This window comes from Bacillus rossius, assembly GCF_032445375.1.
Source record: "Bacillus rossius redtenbacheri isolate Brsri chromosome 4 unlocalized genomic scaffold, Brsri_v3 Brsri_v3_scf4_2, whole genome shotgun sequence".
Lineage (NCBI taxonomy): Eukaryota > Metazoa > Arthropoda > Insecta > Phasmatodea > Bacillidae > Bacillus > Bacillus rossius.
Window position 1 is genome coordinate 1,115,633 of NW_026962011.1, and position 20,740 is coordinate 1,136,372.

Below are 20,740 nucleotides of genomic sequence, written 5' to 3' on the forward strand. Positions count from 1 at the left end.
GGATCTTCCCATGAGGTATAATCAATCTCTTCTGCTGCCTTCATAATCCTTGCATGTTTATAATAAATATTATCTCTGGTGTTTATCGTTTTAACACCAACCACAAGGTCACTTTCGTCATCTTGCCAGTGATTATCACAAGCTTGATCAGGATAATTTATTTTATTACGTCGTTTCCATCGTTTTGGTCTCAGACTGCCATCACAGTCTTCGCTCTTGCATGCTTTTGGTGCTTCAGTACAGTACTCAATCATGTCAGCCTCAGATGTGTCACCACAATCTTCAATCATGCCAGCTTCTGATGTGTCACCACAGTCTTCAATCATGTCAGCACCACAAACTTGATCAGGATAATTTATTTTATTACGTCGTTTCCATCGTTTTGGTCTCAGACTGCCATCACAGTCTTCGATCTTGCCTGCTTTAGGTGTTTCAGTACAGTACTCAATCATGTCAGCCTCAGATGTGTCACCACAATCTTCAATCATGCCAGCCTCAGATGATTCATCAAAGTCTTCGACCTTGTAAGCTTCAGGTGGTTCTCCATCTTTCACATTTTCATGGAGACGACTAGATATTGGAGTAAATATATTTTCATTTCTAATGTGGTTACAACTTCCTTCGTTTGTTTTAAATTTTAAATTATTATCTTGATCTAGATCAGTAATTTTAGCATTAGCTTTTTCGCCTTCGTTCCTCTTCCGCGATGTTGTAGCCCAGTCTTCGTTATCTTTATTCATCTTAATTGTACAGGTCTTGTAATGTCTATCCAAGTAATATCTTCTACCAAAGGATTTCTGACACTGACTGCAATGAAATGGTTTTTGACAAGGACCCAAATTACACTCGCTTCTCTCATGTCGTTTAGCATTCTTTCTCAAGGTAAACACCTTGCTACAGTATCTACAGTGATGACGTTTTGATACAGCAACAAATCCCGTTTCAGGATTCATATTAGTTATTGAGACTAATGCCAGATGCAAACTAAGAGTTTTAAATTAGATATGTTACTTAAATAGAATTTTTTAATTATTTCATCAGCGAAAATTAATTTATCTCATTCAAAGGTACTTGTTGCAAGTAGTTCTGCTTTTCAACAACAGATGTCGCCACATGTTACTTGCAGGTAAATAATATTTAGTTCTTTTATGCGGGATGCGGGATGCTCACTAACGATCGCAAAAGAAGGATGGCTTCGCTAGACTCCAAGGAGAAGGAAGTTCGTCCATCCTGTTAGTGCTTCTTAGATTTCTCAGAGATTATTTGACTGAGTAATGATATTTTTTTTTAAATTTCCACCTGATAAAAATATTACAAGTGCTGATTTATTGGCAGAATTTCAATAATTAAATGCGACCTTGAATAAAAAATGACATGACTCATTAAGTAAAAAATTCTTCATGCAGAGATCAATTCCTCATCAGTAACCAGAAGCACTCGGAGAAAACCATCAGATGTCTAGTCAGGAATAATCAGAAGCACCCAGAGAAAACCATCAAAATATTGTCAAGAATAATCAGGAGCACACGGAGAAAACTACCATAATATTGTCAAGAATAAACGGGAGCACACGGAGAAATCCACCATAATATTGACAAGAATAATCAGGAGCACACGGAGAAAACCACCGCAAGTTTTCTTTGATATCATAAAATTTCAGGAAAAAAATAATACTAAAAATGAAAATAAATTAATAAAAAATTAAAATAAAATAAAATAAAAAAAATACATAAATATATTCTGGCTTGTACTAGAACTCTATCTTTGTTCAACAATGAGAAGTTCACAAGCTAGCAGAATATATTTATGTATTTTTTTATTTTATTTTTTTTTAATTTTTTATTAATTTATTTTCATTTTTAGTATTATTTTTTTCCTGAAATTTTATGATATCAAAGAAAACTTGCGGTGGTTTTCTCCGTGTGCTCCTGATTATTCTTATCAATATTATGGTGGATTTCTCCGTGTGCTCCCGTTTATTCTTGACAATATTATGGTAGTTTTCTCCGTGTGCTCCTGATTATTCTTGACAATATTTTGATGGTTTTCTCTGGGTGCTTCTGATTATTCCTGACTAGACATCTGATGGTTTTCTCCGAGTGCTTCTGGTTACTGATGAGGAATTGATCTCTGCATGAAGAATTTTTTACTTAATGAGTCATGTCATTTTTTATTCAAGGTCGCATTTAATTATTGAAATTCTGCCAATAAATCAGCACTTGTAATATTTTTATCAGGTGGAAATTTAAAAAAAAATATCATTACTCAGTCAAATAATCTCTGAGAAATCTAAGAAGCACTAACAGGATGGACGAACTTCCTTCTCCTTGGAGTCTAGCGAAGCCATCCTTCTTTTGCGATCGTTAGTGAGCATCCCGCATCCCGCATAAAAGAACTAAATATTATTTACCTGCAAGTAACATGTGGCGACATCTGTTGTTGAAAAGCAGAACTACTTGCAACAAGTACCTTTGAATGAGATAAATTAATTTTCGCTGATGAAATAATTAAAAAATTCTATTTAAGTAACATATCTAATTTAAAACTCTTAGTTTGCATCTGGCATTAGTCTCAATAACTAATATGAATCCTGAAACGGGATTTGTTGCTGTATCAAAACGTCATCACTGTAGATACTGTAGCAAGGTGTTTACCTTGAGAAAGAATGCTAAACGACATGAGAGAAGCGAGTGTAATTTGGGTCCTTGTCAAAAACCATTTCATTGCAGTCAGTGTCAGAAATCCTTTGGTAGAAGATATTACTTGGATAGACATTACAAGACCTGTACAATTAAGATGAATAAAGATAACGAAGACTGGGCTACAACATCGCGGAAGAGGAACGAAGGCGAAAAAGCTAATGCTAAAATTACTGATCTAGATCAAGATAATAATTTAAAATTTAAAACAAACGAAGGAAGTTGTAACCACATTAGAAATGAAAATATATTTACTCCAATATCTAGTCGTCTCCATGAAAATGTGAAAGATGGAGAACCACCTGAAGCTTACAAGGTCGAAGACTTTGATGAATCATCTGAGGCTGGCATGATTGAAGATTGTGGTGACACATCTGAGGCTGACATGATTGAGTACTGTACTGAAACACCTAAAGCAGGCAAGATCGAAGACTGTGATGGCAGTCTGAGACCAAAACGATGGAAACGACGTAATAAAATAAATTATCCTGATCAAGTTTGTGGTGCTGACATGATTGAAGACTGTGGTGACACATCAGAAGCTGGCATGATTGAAGATTGTGGTGACACATCTGAGGCTGACATGATTGAGTACTGTACTGAAGCACCAAAAGCATGCAAGAGCGAAGACTGTGATGGCAGTCTGAGACCAAAACGATGGAAACGACGTAATAAAATAAATTATCCTGATCAAGCTTGTGATAATCACTGGCAAGATGACGAAAGTGACCTTGTGGTTGGTGTTAAAACGATAAACACCAGAGATAATATTTATTATAAACATGCAAGGATTATGAAGGCAGCAGAAGAGATTGATTATACCTCATGGGAAGATCCTAACATATTGGTTAACAGGCTACGACTACTACATGGATCGCTTTGTGCAGGAAACTATTCGAACATTAAAGAAATATCCTTCATACTCAAAGAACTGAGGGAAGCTGGCTACATACAATAATGGATTAAATTAAATGTATGTGTATAAACTTGAAGATAAATTAATATATTTTCTTTCCAGATGGAAGCTATCATTTATCGAAATCTGATTTCTAAATAAAACTTATAACTTAAAGGTGTAAAAAAACGTTACCACTGCCAGTCAAAATGTATACTGATAAAGACATGTTAGTAATCATGCCAAGTTCGATAAAAGTAATAGGAATCAGTTGGAACCAATTGAAGATGGAGCTCTTGGAGCAATTGGAGCCTTTTGAAGCATTTGGAGTCTTTTGGAGCTGTTGGAGCCATTTAGAGCTGTGTTAAGCATTTGGAGGCTGTTGGAGCCATTTGGAGCATTTGGAGCTGCTGGAAACATTTGGAGCTGTCAAGCATTTGGAGGCTGTTGGAGCTGTTGGAGCCATTTGGAGGCCGTTTGGAGCATTTGGAGCATTTGGAGCCTTTTGAAGCATTTGGAGCTGTCAAGCATTTGGAGCATTTGGAGCTGCTGGAAACATTTGGAGCTGTCAAGCATTTGGAGGCCGTTTGGAGCATTTGGAGCCATTTGGAACTGTGTTAAGCATTTGGAGGCTGTTGGAGCTTTTGGAGCCTTTTTTTGGAGCTGTTGGAGCATTTGGAGCTGCTGGAGACATTTGGAGCTGTCAAGCATTTGGAGGCCGTTTGGAGCATTTGGAGCCATTTAGAGCTGTGTTAAGCATTTGGAGGCTGTCAAGCATTTGGAGGCCGTTTGGAGCATTTGGAGCCATTTGGAGCTGTGTTAAGCATTTGGAGGCTATTGGAGCATTTGGAGCCTTTTTTGGAGCTGTTGGAGCATTTGGAGCTGCTGGAGACATTTGGAGCATTTGGAGCCGTTTGGAGCATTTGGAGCCATTTGGAGCTGTGTTAAGCATTTGGAGGCTGTTGGAGCTTTGGGAGCCATTTGGAGCTAAGAAGTAGTCGTTGCACGTCTATGCAGGGCTAAATGTTTATAAGATTGTTGTTGGCTTTCGCAAGTGATTCTGTAGTAGAATAGAAATTGTGTAATAAATATTATGTTTGTAAAAGACTTTGAGGTGTTTTATTTCTCGAACCTGACACTTTTCTGGTACTTTTTTAAAATTAAAGTTGTTTTGTATCGGCCAGGGATCGAACCAAGGACCTTAGTCGATCTAATCAATCAGTATATAGATTACAAATTTATTTAATGAATTTTGAACTTTTTCCCGAATCTCTAGCATTACAATTACGAATTTCCAATATGGTGGTCTTGGTGTCTGATAGGATGATGGTAGTAGAGGATTTAAAGTCTCTTTAAGAATTTTGAACATGGTTTATTGAAATTATTATTTTTTATATAAAATTAAATGTTTTGCATCATTCAGGGATCGAACCAAGGACTGGAGCGGATCGAATCAATATGTAAGTTAATGAGTGATTTATTTAATGAATTTTGGAATTTTTCCCGAATTTCTAGCTAAATAATTACGGATTTTCAAGATGGCGGCCATATTTCAAGATGGCGGGTGTCACAGTAATAATAAATGATTACTGCACTCTAGCGGATACGAACTAAACTAACATGGTGTCAGCGCACTCTCGTCGACGATACAATGATGATGATGGCTTCCAGCATCGAAGACAAGATGGCGGACATGACGTCATACTAGGTAACGATATATATATGCTTTAAGAAAAGTGGTGGGAGTCAGTCTGCCAAAAGTCACCACGGGAGGAGGATCGGTCGCCATTTTTAATTTTTTTTTTTGGCCTCACCGGGTTCGAACCGAGGACTCCGAACTCCGTGTCGTAAAAGTATATTTTTTAAATATTTTTTATTAAAATTTTATTAAATGGATTTTTTAATAAATTTTAAAAATTTTTTCATTGAAATCGGATAATAAATAAAAAAGTTAAAGATGGCGGCCGTAACGAAAATTGCAACGGTGACGTCATCGTCCAATATGGCGGATAACACAATGCCGGAATTTTCTAGAAAACGAAATGACGTTATCCAAAATGGCGGATCCAAGATGGCCGCCGGGGTCAAGGTCAAAGGTCAAGGTCACATCCTGATAGAGGCTTAACTGAGGCTTGAGTTAAGGATGCTTAAGCCTCTATCAGGACATTTCTAGCCGTTGGGATTTTTGAGGAATAAAACGGGAAATTTTCCCTCGAAATGGGAATTTTTCCCTCGAAAACGGGAAATTTTTTCTTAAAACGGGAATTTTTGAGTCATTTTGAGTCATTTTTGAGGAATTTTGAGGAATTTTTGCCGCCGTGACGTCACAATCCAAGATGGCGGACACCGGCTCCGGCTCCACGCGCCAGCGCCGTGCGCCCGGAAACACTTTCCTATACTACTAGTTAAATTACATAATCAGATGAAATTTTGAATAAAATAAATGTTTACGTTAAATCCTTGCAAATAATTATCTACCCTGCACTCTGCTTTTAATTTATTATCAGAAGAAATATATATTATTTTCATTTTACAATAAAATAATATGTTTTTAATGAAGGTAAGTTACCAGATCTATCTATATGCCCGTGGCCCCTCCATTCCAGCTTAAATAAAACTTTGACAATCGATTTTTCCAATTCATTCTAGCGTCACGAACTTTCGATCACGTTACTTCATTTGTAGATTCATAAATGGCAGTGTGGTCGATGGCTGCATACGGGTGCAGAAGAACAACGCTGGGTTTCCAGTCTTTCAGATGTGTGGCCGCTGATCGCAAGTCGAGAAGATGATCATGCACGGCGCGCAAGAGCAGTGCTGCGGGCGTACGAGAGTCGGGAGGCAAGTTACGTCCGCCCACGCCGCGTCACGCGCAGAGCCGACCTTCATGTTTCCGCGGGACACACGCATGCACCGCCGACATGGGGGGATGCGCTCTCGGGAGTCCCCGATAGCCTTTTAGGGGCGGGCACGGCGCGGATCTTCTTTGACGCGGACATCTTGATCCTCGGCGGAGCGGGGACCGTGGGAGAGGTCGACGACGTCGCAGAAGACCCGCGCTCGTCTCTCCCCAGACGCCGCGCGAGGCTCGTGCCTGGCCTAGTCGATATCCGCCACATCGATTGTTTCACTGTGTCGATTTTAATGCCAGTGTCACACTATGCGTTTCTCCCGCTATTGCTAAGACTTGCGAAGCTGCACAATGAAGGTTTCTCAAGAATGCACTTGCAAATTTATCAAAGTCGAGCATGTAAACAATTAATCTAAAAAGAAATCACCTAGCAGAAACAAGCAACCTCTCCGATTCAACCGCTTAGTGTGACAGCGGACTAACCATGACGATATTTTCGACATCCATTTGCTTTACTGCGTCGTCTTATTGGTGATTTTTAACTTGTCGATTTCTAATAATTGCGATATTTACGAAATCTTTTTTACTGCGTCGATTTTAGTGATTAATACAGTTGCGTTATCTCAATTTATGTGATGATCGTGATTGAGATGCTGATAGCTGTTATGTGTATGTATGTGTGTAGTCAAACATTTTAGAATTATATTAAGAAAAATGATACATCACTTCGATATAAATATGTCTGCCACTAATGACCCATACTTATAAGGGACTATCGCACAACCCCAACTGACGGCTAGCCGCGTACTGAGAAAGAAGGTTTTCTAAACTGTTGATCGTGAACTCTTGCTGAGATAACTGCGCATTTTGCGCGCAAACTGCGCAGTATCAGATTTATTACCCCATACATATTTTTTTTTCTAAAATATAACTTCAGAACCATGTTTCGTTGTGCATACATTTGGCATGTTGATGAGGTTATAATATACAGAGAATTACCATATCTTACTTTCATTGCAGAAACTAATGAACTATCTTGGTTATAATACACCACTTCCCAAGCCAAGGTATAGTATTAGATAATGGCTGCAAAAGCCTGCAATCAAGGGCGTACACAAAATTGGGGGGAGGGGGTTATATATTCTGCCCCTACCTGTAATCTACTTTATTGCAGAAACTGTTCAATAGTTTGTATATAAGTATTAAAATACTTATTACGTCACATGACAAATATGCTATTAATTACTTGCAAGCAAAAGTGCGTGTATGGAAGTACCGTTTGCAAACAAACGCATATGTGTCGCTACCATCAACTGATTCTGACAGTTGTATTGGCAGATTGTACGCCAAGGAAAATTATGTATGTAGTCATATAATTCTCAGTAAATTCCTTAACGGATGTTTATATTTATAAATCAAGTAGTAATATGTTTGTTTAAAATAAAAATAGATATTTGTGTAGTTACAGTGTTTGTATGCTTAATTGAATACTATTGCATTGATTTTGGTATTATAGGCTACGTTATAGCAGACCACCAAAAGCCGTGATTGTCTATGGAAACTATCGGTCATGTACATTGAGCGATTAAATATTTAACAATGATACTGAAAAATGTTTTAACACTGTATTGTTTCGACAAAAAAAAACTTTTATTGGTCGTATGAACGAAATAATGTTAAAAAAAAATACAATAAGAAACTTTTGAACGAAATTTCGTGCTTTAAGCGTGTCTCATCGTTTGTTTTCGCATTGAAATGGGCATTTTCTATTTTTCCAATGCACGATTTTTGTCTTGTTTTGGTGTGCTCTCTTGCCAGGTATACGCCAGAGAGCACAATTGTTTTAGGCATAACTTTGTAGTGTAATGAAATATTTTTTAATGTCTCTGAAACATTTTTTTTAAAAGGATGATTTGGAATTAGAATTTTGGTAATACATTTTCCTCTTGAATTCAATCAAGAGCATAATGTGATAATATTAAATTTTTATTTTAAGGAGTTGCAATTGGAACACGGCATATTTGTTTGAACTGTTATTGATGAACAATTTTTATATCATTTAATATTAATTTGTTTTGCTCTTTTGATCATAGCACATAACTGTATAGAGAGATTGGTTATTAATAGAATAATTTGTTTTGCAGAATGTTTACAGCTATAATAATCATGAAGTAAGAAATTGTCAGGAGATGGCATGCAGTAACGTAGTTGCAAGTCACTTTTTAACCTCGCCATCGCCGTATTGTCCACCCCAAAACATTGCGTAAATGATAACAGCTGATGATGGCTGTTAAATAATATTAGAATCTCCGTCGTTAAAAACAGTGACTTTTAGTTTAAAAAAAAGAGGGTAATTTAAAACGGTTTTTCACAATGCAAAGCATTACGCTTCCGACAAAGGTTTGGGGTTTTAACCAATTATGGCGCAGCAATTAGCTGAAGGAAAACAAAACGGCTTCACACAATTACCACGTAATCATGCAGACATGGCCGCACCCTCTGGTAATAATACTGTCAATAGAAGCACATGCCGCGATTGGATATGGCGTAAAATTTCCCGGTTCTCGGAACCCATGCCCAATATTTGGTTCTCCGAATTTGGACATGTAAAAGATCCATCATATTTCCAACGGGTATGCCCTAACGGGATTAGAAACCGAGGGAGTTCGATGCGTGCAGGCTTGTAGTCTTCCAGAATCTGTCAGTAGACACTTAACTTTTTGATCTTAAAAAACCTTTCGGAGTGTAAAAAAAAAAAAAAAACATTAAAACTTATCGTAATGACAAAATTGCATACAAAGTAATATTTTAACGTTAACGAGCCGGGTACTGTCGATCCGGCAACTGTGGTCGCCATTTGCTCTGTGTCGCGAGACAGACTGCAGTACCGGCAACTGATGTTCCACGGGCGTAGTGAATGGCGACCGACCTCGAGTGGGTCTCTGAAGAGGGGGCCGGTGCGCGGGTGATTATTTACGCGCACGTGTGCCAGGTCGGCGAGGCTTGAGCACGGTGCAGTGCGGAGCGAGAGAGAGCGAGAGAGAGCGAGAGTGTGTGTGTCTCACGTGTCAAGGGACACGCGAAACGGCCGGCGGGTCGTAAACGGGCGGCGCTCGTTTGTTTGTTCGCAGCAGCGCGGCCGCGGCTGGGGTGGAGTCGGAGGGCCGCCCCGGCCACGGGGACGAAGACGACGACGACGCCAGCGCCGCCGCGCGGGGGCCCGCGGAACCAGACCTCGCCGGCCGCGTGTCCCCGTCGGAGCAGCGGCGGCAGCTGCAGACGACAGACGAGGGCAGCATGCAGCGCGCCGACGCCGCGCGGCCGGCACAGGAAGCTCCGGGGTCGCCGCGGCGCGAAGGTAGGCAACCGGCGCTGCTTGCCAGCTCGTGTCACGTGCAGTCGCGCGGCTCTCATCCTTGTCATTCTTCCAGCATTTCTGGATATCCCATTTAAATATTGCACACAAATTCTGAAGTTATACTTCTTTAGAACGCGTTATGAAAAAATGACGACAGTGAATTTTTACGATGCGCGTGCACCATGCAACGAAAATTTCACAGGATAAAAAAAACACATACAAAAAAATATATTTTAGCTTTTAAATCTTATAATTTAGTGATTGATATTGAGTTGGTTCCATATCATTAAAAAAAATATTTATTGTTAATATTAGTGATATAAATTGTGTTTATAAACATTTTCAAGTGTATTTATAGTTGATAGGTTAGGTTAATATATATTTCTTTAGGCGCGTTGTGAAAAAGTTATAAGAATGAATTTTTACGATGCGCGCGCAGCAACAAAAATTGACAGGATAATAAAAAAAAATATACATAAAATTTATAATTATAAATATATACTTTTAAATAATATAGTTTAGGGATTGAGGGATTGATAGTGAATATTGGTCTATATTAAATACTGGTCCATATTAAATAATGGTCCGTATAAATAAAACATTAATTTATTTTTAATATTTGTTATAGAAATTGTTATATAAACTTTTCAAGCTTATTTTAACTTTATATAAGTAAGGTTATGTTCCAGTATGTATATTTTATTTGCATTATAAATTAGTACATTATTATTTAATAAATAATTACAATTACTAAATCAGAATATAGATACAGCTTATATATTGATTTTTATAATTAATTAAAATTTATTTAAGTTTTTTTACTTCTTGAAATAATTAATTTTACAAAAGTTTTTATATTAATATTTAATTATGAGTATTTTTTTTTAAATTTGAATGAATTTATACTTTACCAAAAGTATTTATATCACTCCAGTCATTTTATTATTTTATTTCTATTAATTATTTGCAATACAAATTATAGTTAGTTTTTTAACCACGCCAGGAAAGTATAACTTCTAACACTTGTACATAAATACACGCATCCATTTTTTTAATAGTAGCTACTAACATTAACATGTTTTTCCTTCTGTATTTGATTTTTTTTTCATGGAGTCAAAACATTACTTTGCGCAATCTGTGTTGCTCTAAGCATCACTGATTAACTTAAGTCAATATGAACAATACTTATTTATATTTGATAATTTTTTTATTTAAATATTTATTCGCATCTTAACTCTTGGCTATTTCGTTTTAGAGGGCCATGCCTGCACGCTGCGATACTGCTCTGGAAATGTATATTGGAGCACATGTTTTTTGACACTCCTTGATAAACTAGAAGCCGACAACAAACAACTTAAAATCATTATAGATTACTGAATAATGTGGGATCAAGGGAGAAACTTAATTGCGCCACGAGCCAATAAATGTCTGATATTGACTTAAATTTTGCATTCGTTAGTTGATTCTATGCGCTACACATTATTAATATAGTTATACATCCTATTATTATTTTAAAAATTCAAGGACACCGACTTGACGTTGTAACATTTTTTGAGTCACAAATTTGTTTAAAAAAAGTTGTTAAATGATTTCCTCAACATTAAAAAGATGTGCGGGTCAAAATAATTATATTAAGAAATTAAAATTACCGTTTGTTCACAAGTCACGTTATTAAAAACCACTTATAATTTAGCTGCGGATGTGAATGAGGATGTGACGTTGGCGCAGACGGATAGTGACCGTCAGCGCAGAAGGAGCGCACCACGGTCCCCATAGTGACGGCCCCCTGGCCGAGCGTGCCCGGGCGCTCTCCTGACCCGCGGCCTATCACGACCGCCCGCACAATGGCCTCGTTAATGTATTCCCCCCCCCCTCCTCCAGCGGGCCTCCTGCCGCAGCTGCTGTCGGCTAGCGCCGCCGTCGCCGCAGCGCCGTTAGTGGCGGGGGAATTATTCGCGATGAAGCACCACGCGTCACGACGGTGTAAACGCGAAGAAGAACTTCGGTAAAGCGAAGGGGAAGATGGGTGGTTTTGTGAATGAGTTTCAAATTGCTTTGTGAAAAGTAACGGTGTTGGTGATCCAAGTATACACAGGGGGGGGGGGGGAATTTCCTTTTGGAAACCAGTTGTCAAGAAATAGTTTGTAATACTGTACAACACATGGCTGTGGTTATGTTTGAATATATGAAATACGTTTTTCGAGAGAATACTGAGTATTTCTTACGAAGACTAGCGCATAATTATTTATTTTAGTTGATGTTTCATTCAAGATTTTGACTTAATTTTGTTGTATCATGTTTAGTACTGTGCGCAGTTAATACTGGAAAGTTATTAAGAGAACGGTTTGCAAATTTAACTTTAACTATTGGAGGTACTGTGGCAACACAAAACATAAATGCCCGGGTATGAATCCGAACTCAGTAGTACTGCGAACAATATTTCGTAGCGATAGTTGTTTTCGTGTACATGCACAAATTTACAAATATCTGTTTATTTACTTCAATATTTCTGTTCCATTTACAAAAAAAATACTGCGTGGTTAGGGACGTCTATTTTTTACGGAAAGATATCAAGACTAGTTGAGAGTTTATACACTGTATCATCGTATGCTTTTCGTGGTTGGTCGCGTTTCTTTCAGGTACACGTATACTGTTAGCACACCAATCACAATCATTCGCGCGGAAGTGAATGCGTTCTGAATGGCCCTGTCAAGTAAGGCCACGGCCTCTCTTGCAGACGGCCGCCAATTGAAAGGAAGAAAAAGCTGGCGTGGACATATCATATTGCAGGTTAATGTAAGTTCGGATTTTTGCGCGTACAGTGCAAGTACTGCGGAAGGAGTTACGGGGGAACGGAAATTTCGCAGATTAATTTGGCCGCGAGTTAGAATGCAAACCTTCATACTCTTGCAGGTTTCGTGAATGGATCATATATATTTGGACACACCCCTCGGCTACAGTGAGCCAACTATGTTCAGCTATGAGAAAAGTAATCGAACCTGGTAAAGCCAAACTAACAAGAACGTAAAGGTTCTCACTAAGAAATCAGCCAATGGAAAAGCAAACTTTGGTAGAGCAAACACAAGGATATTATTTTTAGCCTGACGCCAAAGGAAATCGTGAAATTTCCGGGTGTCTATCAATCAATATCTCAAATACTGGGTCTTTTTCTATGGGCTGCATTCGGAGTTGGGGGCGTGAGTGATTGCTTCACATCTATATAGCTGGGTATTCTGTGACCGCGGTGATACATCTTGTGACATCTTCTCGGATCTATGGAGTTCGTTTCTTGGATTTTATGGTTTCGCGTGTCAAAAGTCACCTGTTATACATTTTAGCTCCATGCATGCTTGCCCGACGGTATTTCTTTTCAAATAACTGTATAGCGAGGTCGCAGGTGTCAAGTCAGCTTACAAACAAAGTGGCGGTGGTGGGGCCGCATAGTATCGTTCGAGGCAGGAAAGCCGTCAAAATCAAGACTACTTGCGCAACATGGAAACAGTGTATCCTATAGAGAAAGTTCCTAGTTTCGGGTTTAGAAATCTGGCATGGTGGGTTTATGTTAATAGTTTTGTTTTTGTCATCGTGAACTGTTTTTCGCCTTTCATTTTTCAAATGCGGCGTTGCTCTAAGCGCCACTAGTTAACTTAAGACAGCGTGCAACATTTGTACGGTTTGTCAACTCTGCGCAAGTGTTAGTTTTGTAATTGTGTGTATGTGTGAAGTGAAATCTATTTTATTCTAATCAAACCTTAAAATGAAAATACCTACTGCCTTTAATATGATTTAAAAATACATCAAGAATTTTTTCTGCGATTCTTGAATCTTCCCAAAAATCCCCTTTCCCCAAGATTTTATAAAGAGTGAGGTGGCGCGCTTCATGGGATTCGGGTTAGAAACAAGGTCTGACCATCATTCTTTATAGTTTATGTGGTTCCTCGAAAATTCTGGATTGTCTACGGTGTTTGTCCGCAGTGTTTGTCTATGGTGTTTGTCGTTATCAACAATATGTAAAACCAAAATTTTTACCTTGGATATTATTATCAAAACCATGGAGGGAAATCATTTATTTTAAAAAGAAATTTGTTTGTCAGCATTTAAATAATTATGCTTACGTAATCTCATAAATTTTACTCAATTTGGTGTTTTTTCCCCTTGTAATAAAGAGTGAAAATTACGTTCAAAGCAGCCGAAAGTAGTCATCGACCCATACAACACCGGTCAGTTTCTGTGTGTAGTTATTTAATGCATACGTTTCAGTAAAATACAAACAAATTTTTTAAAACTTAAGTTATTGGTAGGGACTGGAAAATTTCGCTGTTTCAATGACCCCTAGGATAGACTCCACGATTCTCTATGTACTCGGGAAACTATCACCTGGTCATTGGCTACCGACTCGGGACACCTGTTTACTGCGATTCTTATGATTCGATACTTATTTTGTTGAGTGTTTGCCATTGGCTCAGAGTCCTTCAGGTAAATTGCGGTCCAATCACTGACGCAGCATTAAGCTAAACGAGTTTGGTTTCCAGTCTGTCTCGAAAGGAATCCGCGAATTTTTCCGGTCTCTAGTTATTGGAGAACAAGCATTCTTCAAGCCTCCTGTTAGTACGTCGTAACACAAATCGTGGTGATGCTACTTAACCTTTAATTCGCTTTGTCGTGCAGTTTACTAACACGCGCGGAGAACTACATAGATTAGACTTTAATGGTTTTCACGACTTGGGTTTTCCGAACGCCTCGTATTCACTTGTTAAGGAGACGCCGGAACTGTTTCCTAAGCATCTCGCGCATGTCTGCTAACCGTTCCAGGGGTCGTTGTCAGATCTCGATTGCCCCATGGCGATGCCACGAATACGTAGTCGCTCCGAGTTTAAAGGTGGCGAATGATCATTTAGACTAATACGTCACTCAATCTTTTTTTTTCTCTTTAACACTGTGTAGACTCTTTCTTGACTCCTCGCACCGAGATAATCATGCCTCGAAGGTGCTGTCCGAAAACTGCCGTTACACATTTCCGAAGGTTGCTTATTTCAGCGTGACTGACGGCATGGCGAGATGCGAACCCTAACTATGCGTCTGTGAGCGGAACTCATGATAAGTGGCCTCTCCTGGTCAACACAGCTGTGTGCCATTTCTACGACACCAGTATTAGACGCTTGTTTGGACAAAAAAACACACACACACTACATAATTTTTTATATCACTATTTCCATCCAAGAAGATAGGCACCTATTCTCGTTTCTATAGCTGTTTATAACCACCCATCCATCTGAATAGGACGTCGATTCGCGAAAGCTAAAACATAATCTACACGTCACCATTTGAAATCTTGATCTTTGCCCAGTGGGGGGCGGGGGTGGGCGTTGCCTGTGGCGCGGGGACTTTGCGAGGCCTGCGAATCACTGACTCCCGATCCGTGGGCGTAGATCCCGCGGTGGCTAGCCCCCCCCCCCCTCCCTCACCAACACCAAATGGGATTAAGAAGCCCCTCACTGAGGGGACCCTCTTGCGCTTTCAAAATCGTGATCGTGAAATAGGGTTGATAAACGCAAACGTCAACACTGTTTTATAAAAAAAATTTTTTGACGTGACAGCGTCTAATAAATCGTTGAACGCCGGCTGCACGCACGAAAAAGTGTTCCGTAACGCACATCGTCCCTTTACGCTGTGTCCCGTTACGCTCATTGTACGCTCGCGCCGCATCTATCTGTCTTCCACTCGATTGGAACAACCATCGATTTGACTTTTTCGAGGCACATTAAACTTGAAACACTCCTATTCGTTTCCTACTTTTCCTATCATCGTCCTATCCTTAACAGAATAACACAGATTGGAAGAAGTTAAATAGCAAACATGTATAAAAGTTATAGTTAAAATAATCTCTTCGTTAAAGTAATAAACATTTTTGAATTAATGAGTGCAAATAAAAGTAAATTTATCAATTAATTTGTAGATTTCATTTCACTCATTCTTTGTATCCATACAAAATAGTGATTATTCAATAAAAATGATTCAATTTTATTCATAAAAGTATGCAATCATTTCATCAATGTTTTGTTATGACGTTGTCACGTTAAACTATCGTCCGTAAACCGACTTTACAGACAACCAATTTTTTTTTAGTATATTTTAAAGTGTTCTGCTTATTGTATGCGTATGAGCCAAAAAAACCGGCAGTATACTACAACACACAAGCACCATAACCAGAGATGAATTGAAGTTCCCTTCCTGCTCGTGCAACGTGGCGGTCAAAATGAAATAATAAAAAAAAACAGATTTGTTAGATTTTATACATTTTCATGATTTATAGTATTTCGAATGTAACTCATATAAAATAACTAATTTTTAATTTTAATTTACGGTCACTTTGACAAACGGTACCTACTCTCCCAGAGAAATATTATATGAACACATTTTTCCGAGACATTTTACTACTTTAACATTAGTTTTACGCATTGTTTATGTAACTTATCTATTCAATTTTTCATTTTAGTACTGTTCGTATTGACGTGCGAAAACCTACCCTCCCCCGAAAAAAAAAGTAATTAGGGTATTTTATTGATGTAAAATGCCTAACCTAACTTAACCTCCTTCTTACTTTTCAACAGAAAGAAAAAAATCTCAGCTGCATGATGAACGCGAATTATTCGGTCGTCTAACTCGGGTTCAGTGAAAGCTAGATTTCCCGAAGACGTCTCATGCCTGCTAACTTTGCTTCACATGCTTGCAGAACAGTTATTGTGTCCGTGCTCGCGAGAACGTTAAAAGGCAACTCTGGCACGAGTGTTAAATTAACTCCATTGCATCTACGTGCAAGACTTAAACATTGGCGGGTAGTCTTTTCGTAGTCTACGCGTCTTTATGCCATGATTTCAGATTAAAAATTATACAGTATGATTTATTTTCCCCTCTGAATACAGGCCTATGCGTTACTCAAAATTCAAACCATTTTATTGTTAACTGATACGTTTAGATATTATTTATGGGCGTGCCATTTAAAATTTCGTTTTTATCGGAGATCAGTTTCAGACTAGCTGGTTACTGTCTCGCTTAGAAGTTGAAGTCTCCGGAGCACTGTCGAGCCGTCGCGTCGCATCGTCTTCGAGCTTCACCGGCGCGATGAGCATACAGCCCCGTGGGCCGCGTCCCGACGCCTCACACGTGACTCCCTCGGCGTCCGTGTGAAGCGGACAGCTGTCCAAGAGAAAGAAAGGTCCCTGGATCGGATTGGTGTTGGAATCCGTGGACGCAGAGTATACCTCTGGAGACCCTTCCCTCCCGATGAAGGGCTGACGCGGAGGCAGCGACACTGCCCGTTGCCAGTATCCGATTAAGAAGCAGGAGTGAGAACAGCACTGGAGCTTGGAACAGTCCAACAGCGATATTGGCCTTGGGGGTATCGCAGATGGTTAAGGCCGTCTCCTGCCTCCATGCCTGATGGGAGGTAGCGCCAGGTGGGTCCGAAACTAGTCCTCTTTCAGGTGGGTCGCTGGAATACTTGCCTCGAGGTCCGGGCAGGGTGTCCCTACTATGGCCCGGGGTAGCATCTTCGCAACTTCCTTCTGTAGACTCACCTCCTTCGGGATTGTGGTTACGTTCTGGCATCACAACGTCAACGAGAGAAATCGTCTTTTCACACTTTTTAAATCGGGTTCACGCGAAACTTTATTTTATATGACAGAAAAGCTTGGTGGAGGACGGCTTACTAACAATATATCAATAAAAAAGGTACGCACGTTAGAAGTTATACTTACTTGGCATAATAAAAAATCTAACTTTAATTTTGCATGCAAATAATTAATAGAAATAAAATGACTTATGTCATATTATAAATACGGTTGGTATTTAAATTTTTAATAAATATTAAGTTTCAATATTAATATGAACACGTGCATGAATATAATAATTTTATTTAGTATATTAATCGAGATAAATTTGAATTGATAATGAAAATCAATAAATTATCTTAATTGTTTTCTAATTTTATCAATTTTAATTAATTATTAAATAATGTTTTAAATTATAATGCAAATAAATCATACATATGGGTATATTTCCTCAGGGGCGTAGCCAGGGGGGGGGTTTAGGGTCTAACACCCCCCCCCCCCCCTTAGCCACCATTTTTTTTCTTATCTGAAAGCAGGTTAGCTAAAAGCCTGAGTGTCTTACTGCTATCACCAGCTACTGTACTGGAGAGGAAGAGTAAGCGAGCCCTACCGATTCTCCTTCCCTTCCCCTACCCCTGTCGCGTGCAGAAGCTATAAGGTTGTGACCCCGTGACGGGTCCCAAGTTTTCAAATTTCTTACACCTATTGTATTTAACCAGCGCGGTAATTATTAGCAGATGGTGACTGGGTAACTCTTCAAGCTAAAGTTAATTGTTTCCATGAATAGGCCAGTTCTGCCGAAAACCCAACCAATTTTATTCCTTTTTTTTTTTTTGTACTGTCGAGCTTCGAGCATGATTTATGATTTTGAGTGGACGTGGACAAGGCACTTGGATTGATTAAAATATCTCTAATTAATTTCTTACTTCATCACTAAAACAATTTTTTTATTAAAAAATTAATAATAGTTTTGCCATTACAATATTTAAAGTTAAGTACCGAAAACTGCTCAAATAGCACTATTTTACACCTTAAAATACAAATTTTTCCGGGGGAAGGACCCCCGGACCCCCTGCTTTAATAGGGGCTGGGGGGCGACCAAGCTTCTCAACCCCCCCTTATACACAAATCCTGGCTAAGCTACTGTATTTCCTTAATTATATAGATACACTTGAAAAAGTTTATAAACACAATTTATATCACTTATATTCACAATAAATAAATGTTTTTAATGATATTGAGCAGTATTCAATATTAACCCTTTATAGGTTACTGGTATATATATTTACCACCATCTCTACCGGTTGAACTGTTAGTGGGAGAATAATTTACCGAGCTCCTCCAAGTTTCTCTGGCAACCAACAGATAGCATACAAAGCCGCAGTAGCTTGGACGGCTGTAATCACTCTAGTATAAGATTTAAAAGCACATATACAATTTTTATTTTTATGTAGCCTTTTTTTCATACTGTGAAAATTTCTTTGCATGGTGCTCTCGCATCGTAAAAATTCACTCTCGTCATTTTTTTCATAACGCGCATAAACAAGTATAACATAAAAAAATTTATTCTCTAGTTTAGGATTCGAACGCACATCCCGAAGCCAAGCAGTAAAGGACAAAGACCCCGACACCACTGAGCCGGCAAGGAATGTGTGTGGTCTTCCATTTTCACTTCTGCTAGAAACTGTTGGCAACGACTTTCTACTGTACGTGCTTGCGCACCCCAATCGCCATCGGTGCATCGGAACGCGGAAAACCCCTTCTTGCTACCAAATGGTCACGCCTTTTGGTCACCGGCTGCGATAAATTTGTTGTTCGTAGACATTCACTTCTATCGTTTTGGACGCATGAAGGTAGTTTGATGAGTCATGTTTTTTTTTTATTTTTTTTTTTTACGTTCTTTGATTGATTCTTGCAATGAGAAAGATTGCTTTAAAACCTTTTTATGGACATGGGCCATCGCTGGTTTTCGTTATATGCCATAGGGAAACTACAGGAATGGACAAGAAAGATGAATACACAAACACAAAAAAAAAGCCAAAATTAGCCGATCTCAAATGTGTGAATGCATAGACAGTACAGAGAATTCCGTGAAAAGAACTACTCAGAAAAAATATCACGGCTGACAAAGACAAGACGATTGTAACAAGAACAGAAAATAAGACAAACGTTAACGACAACACAAGCGACGCACAGGCGAAACCAGCGATTTAACTAAACATATATTTAGGGCAACACAACGATGACAGCGCAAACGAACGCGGTAGGTTTCCTAAGAGAAAACTTTTGCGACGTTTAGGGAACTGACTTTTGTTTTCATAGGATGTAAGTCACAGGCATACAAACAGGGAGACGATTGTAACAAGAACAGAAAATAAGACAAATGTTAACCTCGTTATTAGCAGATGCGTCTTGCCAAGGAGAAGGATATGAAGTTACCAGACCTACTATATGACCGTATGGTGGAAATAGAGAAATGTTATAAAACTGAATTTATTGATATAATTTTATAATTGTATGTATATTATGTGTTGATCTAGAATATGAGCTAGCTGTGAGCCAAATTTAATTCAAAACCGTTCAGCGGTTCGGGCGTGATTAAGTAACACACACATTCTGACATCCAGACATCTAAACACCAAAAATCCAAACATTTACATTCATAATATTAGTAGGATTCATCTCCTTATCCATATTCCACAAAAACGTCTGAAAAATGGCAAATTTCGGCAGGTCAGTATGAAAAAATATGCTATATATATATATATATATATATATATACATATATATAGCATATTTTTTCATATATAGCAAATTTTTTTCATATATATAGCATATTTTTTTCATATATATATTCATTAGGTGAATGTTCAGCTACTCAAAAAGCCTGCGAACGATCGCTGTTTAACTTAAATATAGAATAATGACGTGGAACGGGACATTTCACCTTAAGACTCGGTCTCACACGATATTCGTTTTTTCGTGTCATAAAGAAAATTTTTAAAGATTTTTAAAGAAAATTTTGACGCGTTCCTCCTTTGCATTTATTATTCCGCACAAACATTTTAAACATGTATTTATGTAGTGTAACATCACGGTGTAAAAATTTGCGCAAGTGACGATAATTATGAAGATTTGCGGGACCTTTTAGACCCATGATATTACACTAAATGTTGAAAGTATTTGTGGCAGAACAACAACATTAAAGGCTATATCGAGTTAAAATTTTAGAAGAATCCCTTAAGAAGATAGGAAAGATGACATCGTGCTTGAATGACGAGAATATAAAAACGATACTAGAATCTGAACGACCTGACAGAATTCGAT

General features: G+C 38.5%; 1 protein-coding gene across 2 annotated transcripts in view; it reads left to right on the top strand.

The window, feature by feature from the left end:
- Positions 1–20,740, top strand: part of LOC134542200 (uncharacterized) — a 1,033,251-nt gene that overhangs the window by 326,412 nt on the left and 686,099 nt on the right. The window contains exon 3 of one of the 2 annotated variants that reach the window (XM_063386263.1): positions 9,577–9,803. In XM_063386263.1, the coding sequence (XP_063242333.1) occupies positions 9,577–9,803 (227 nt within the window). The remainder of the gene's footprint in view (positions 1–9,576; positions 9,804–20,740) is intronic. The other variant, XM_063386264.1, reaches the window with a different exon arrangement.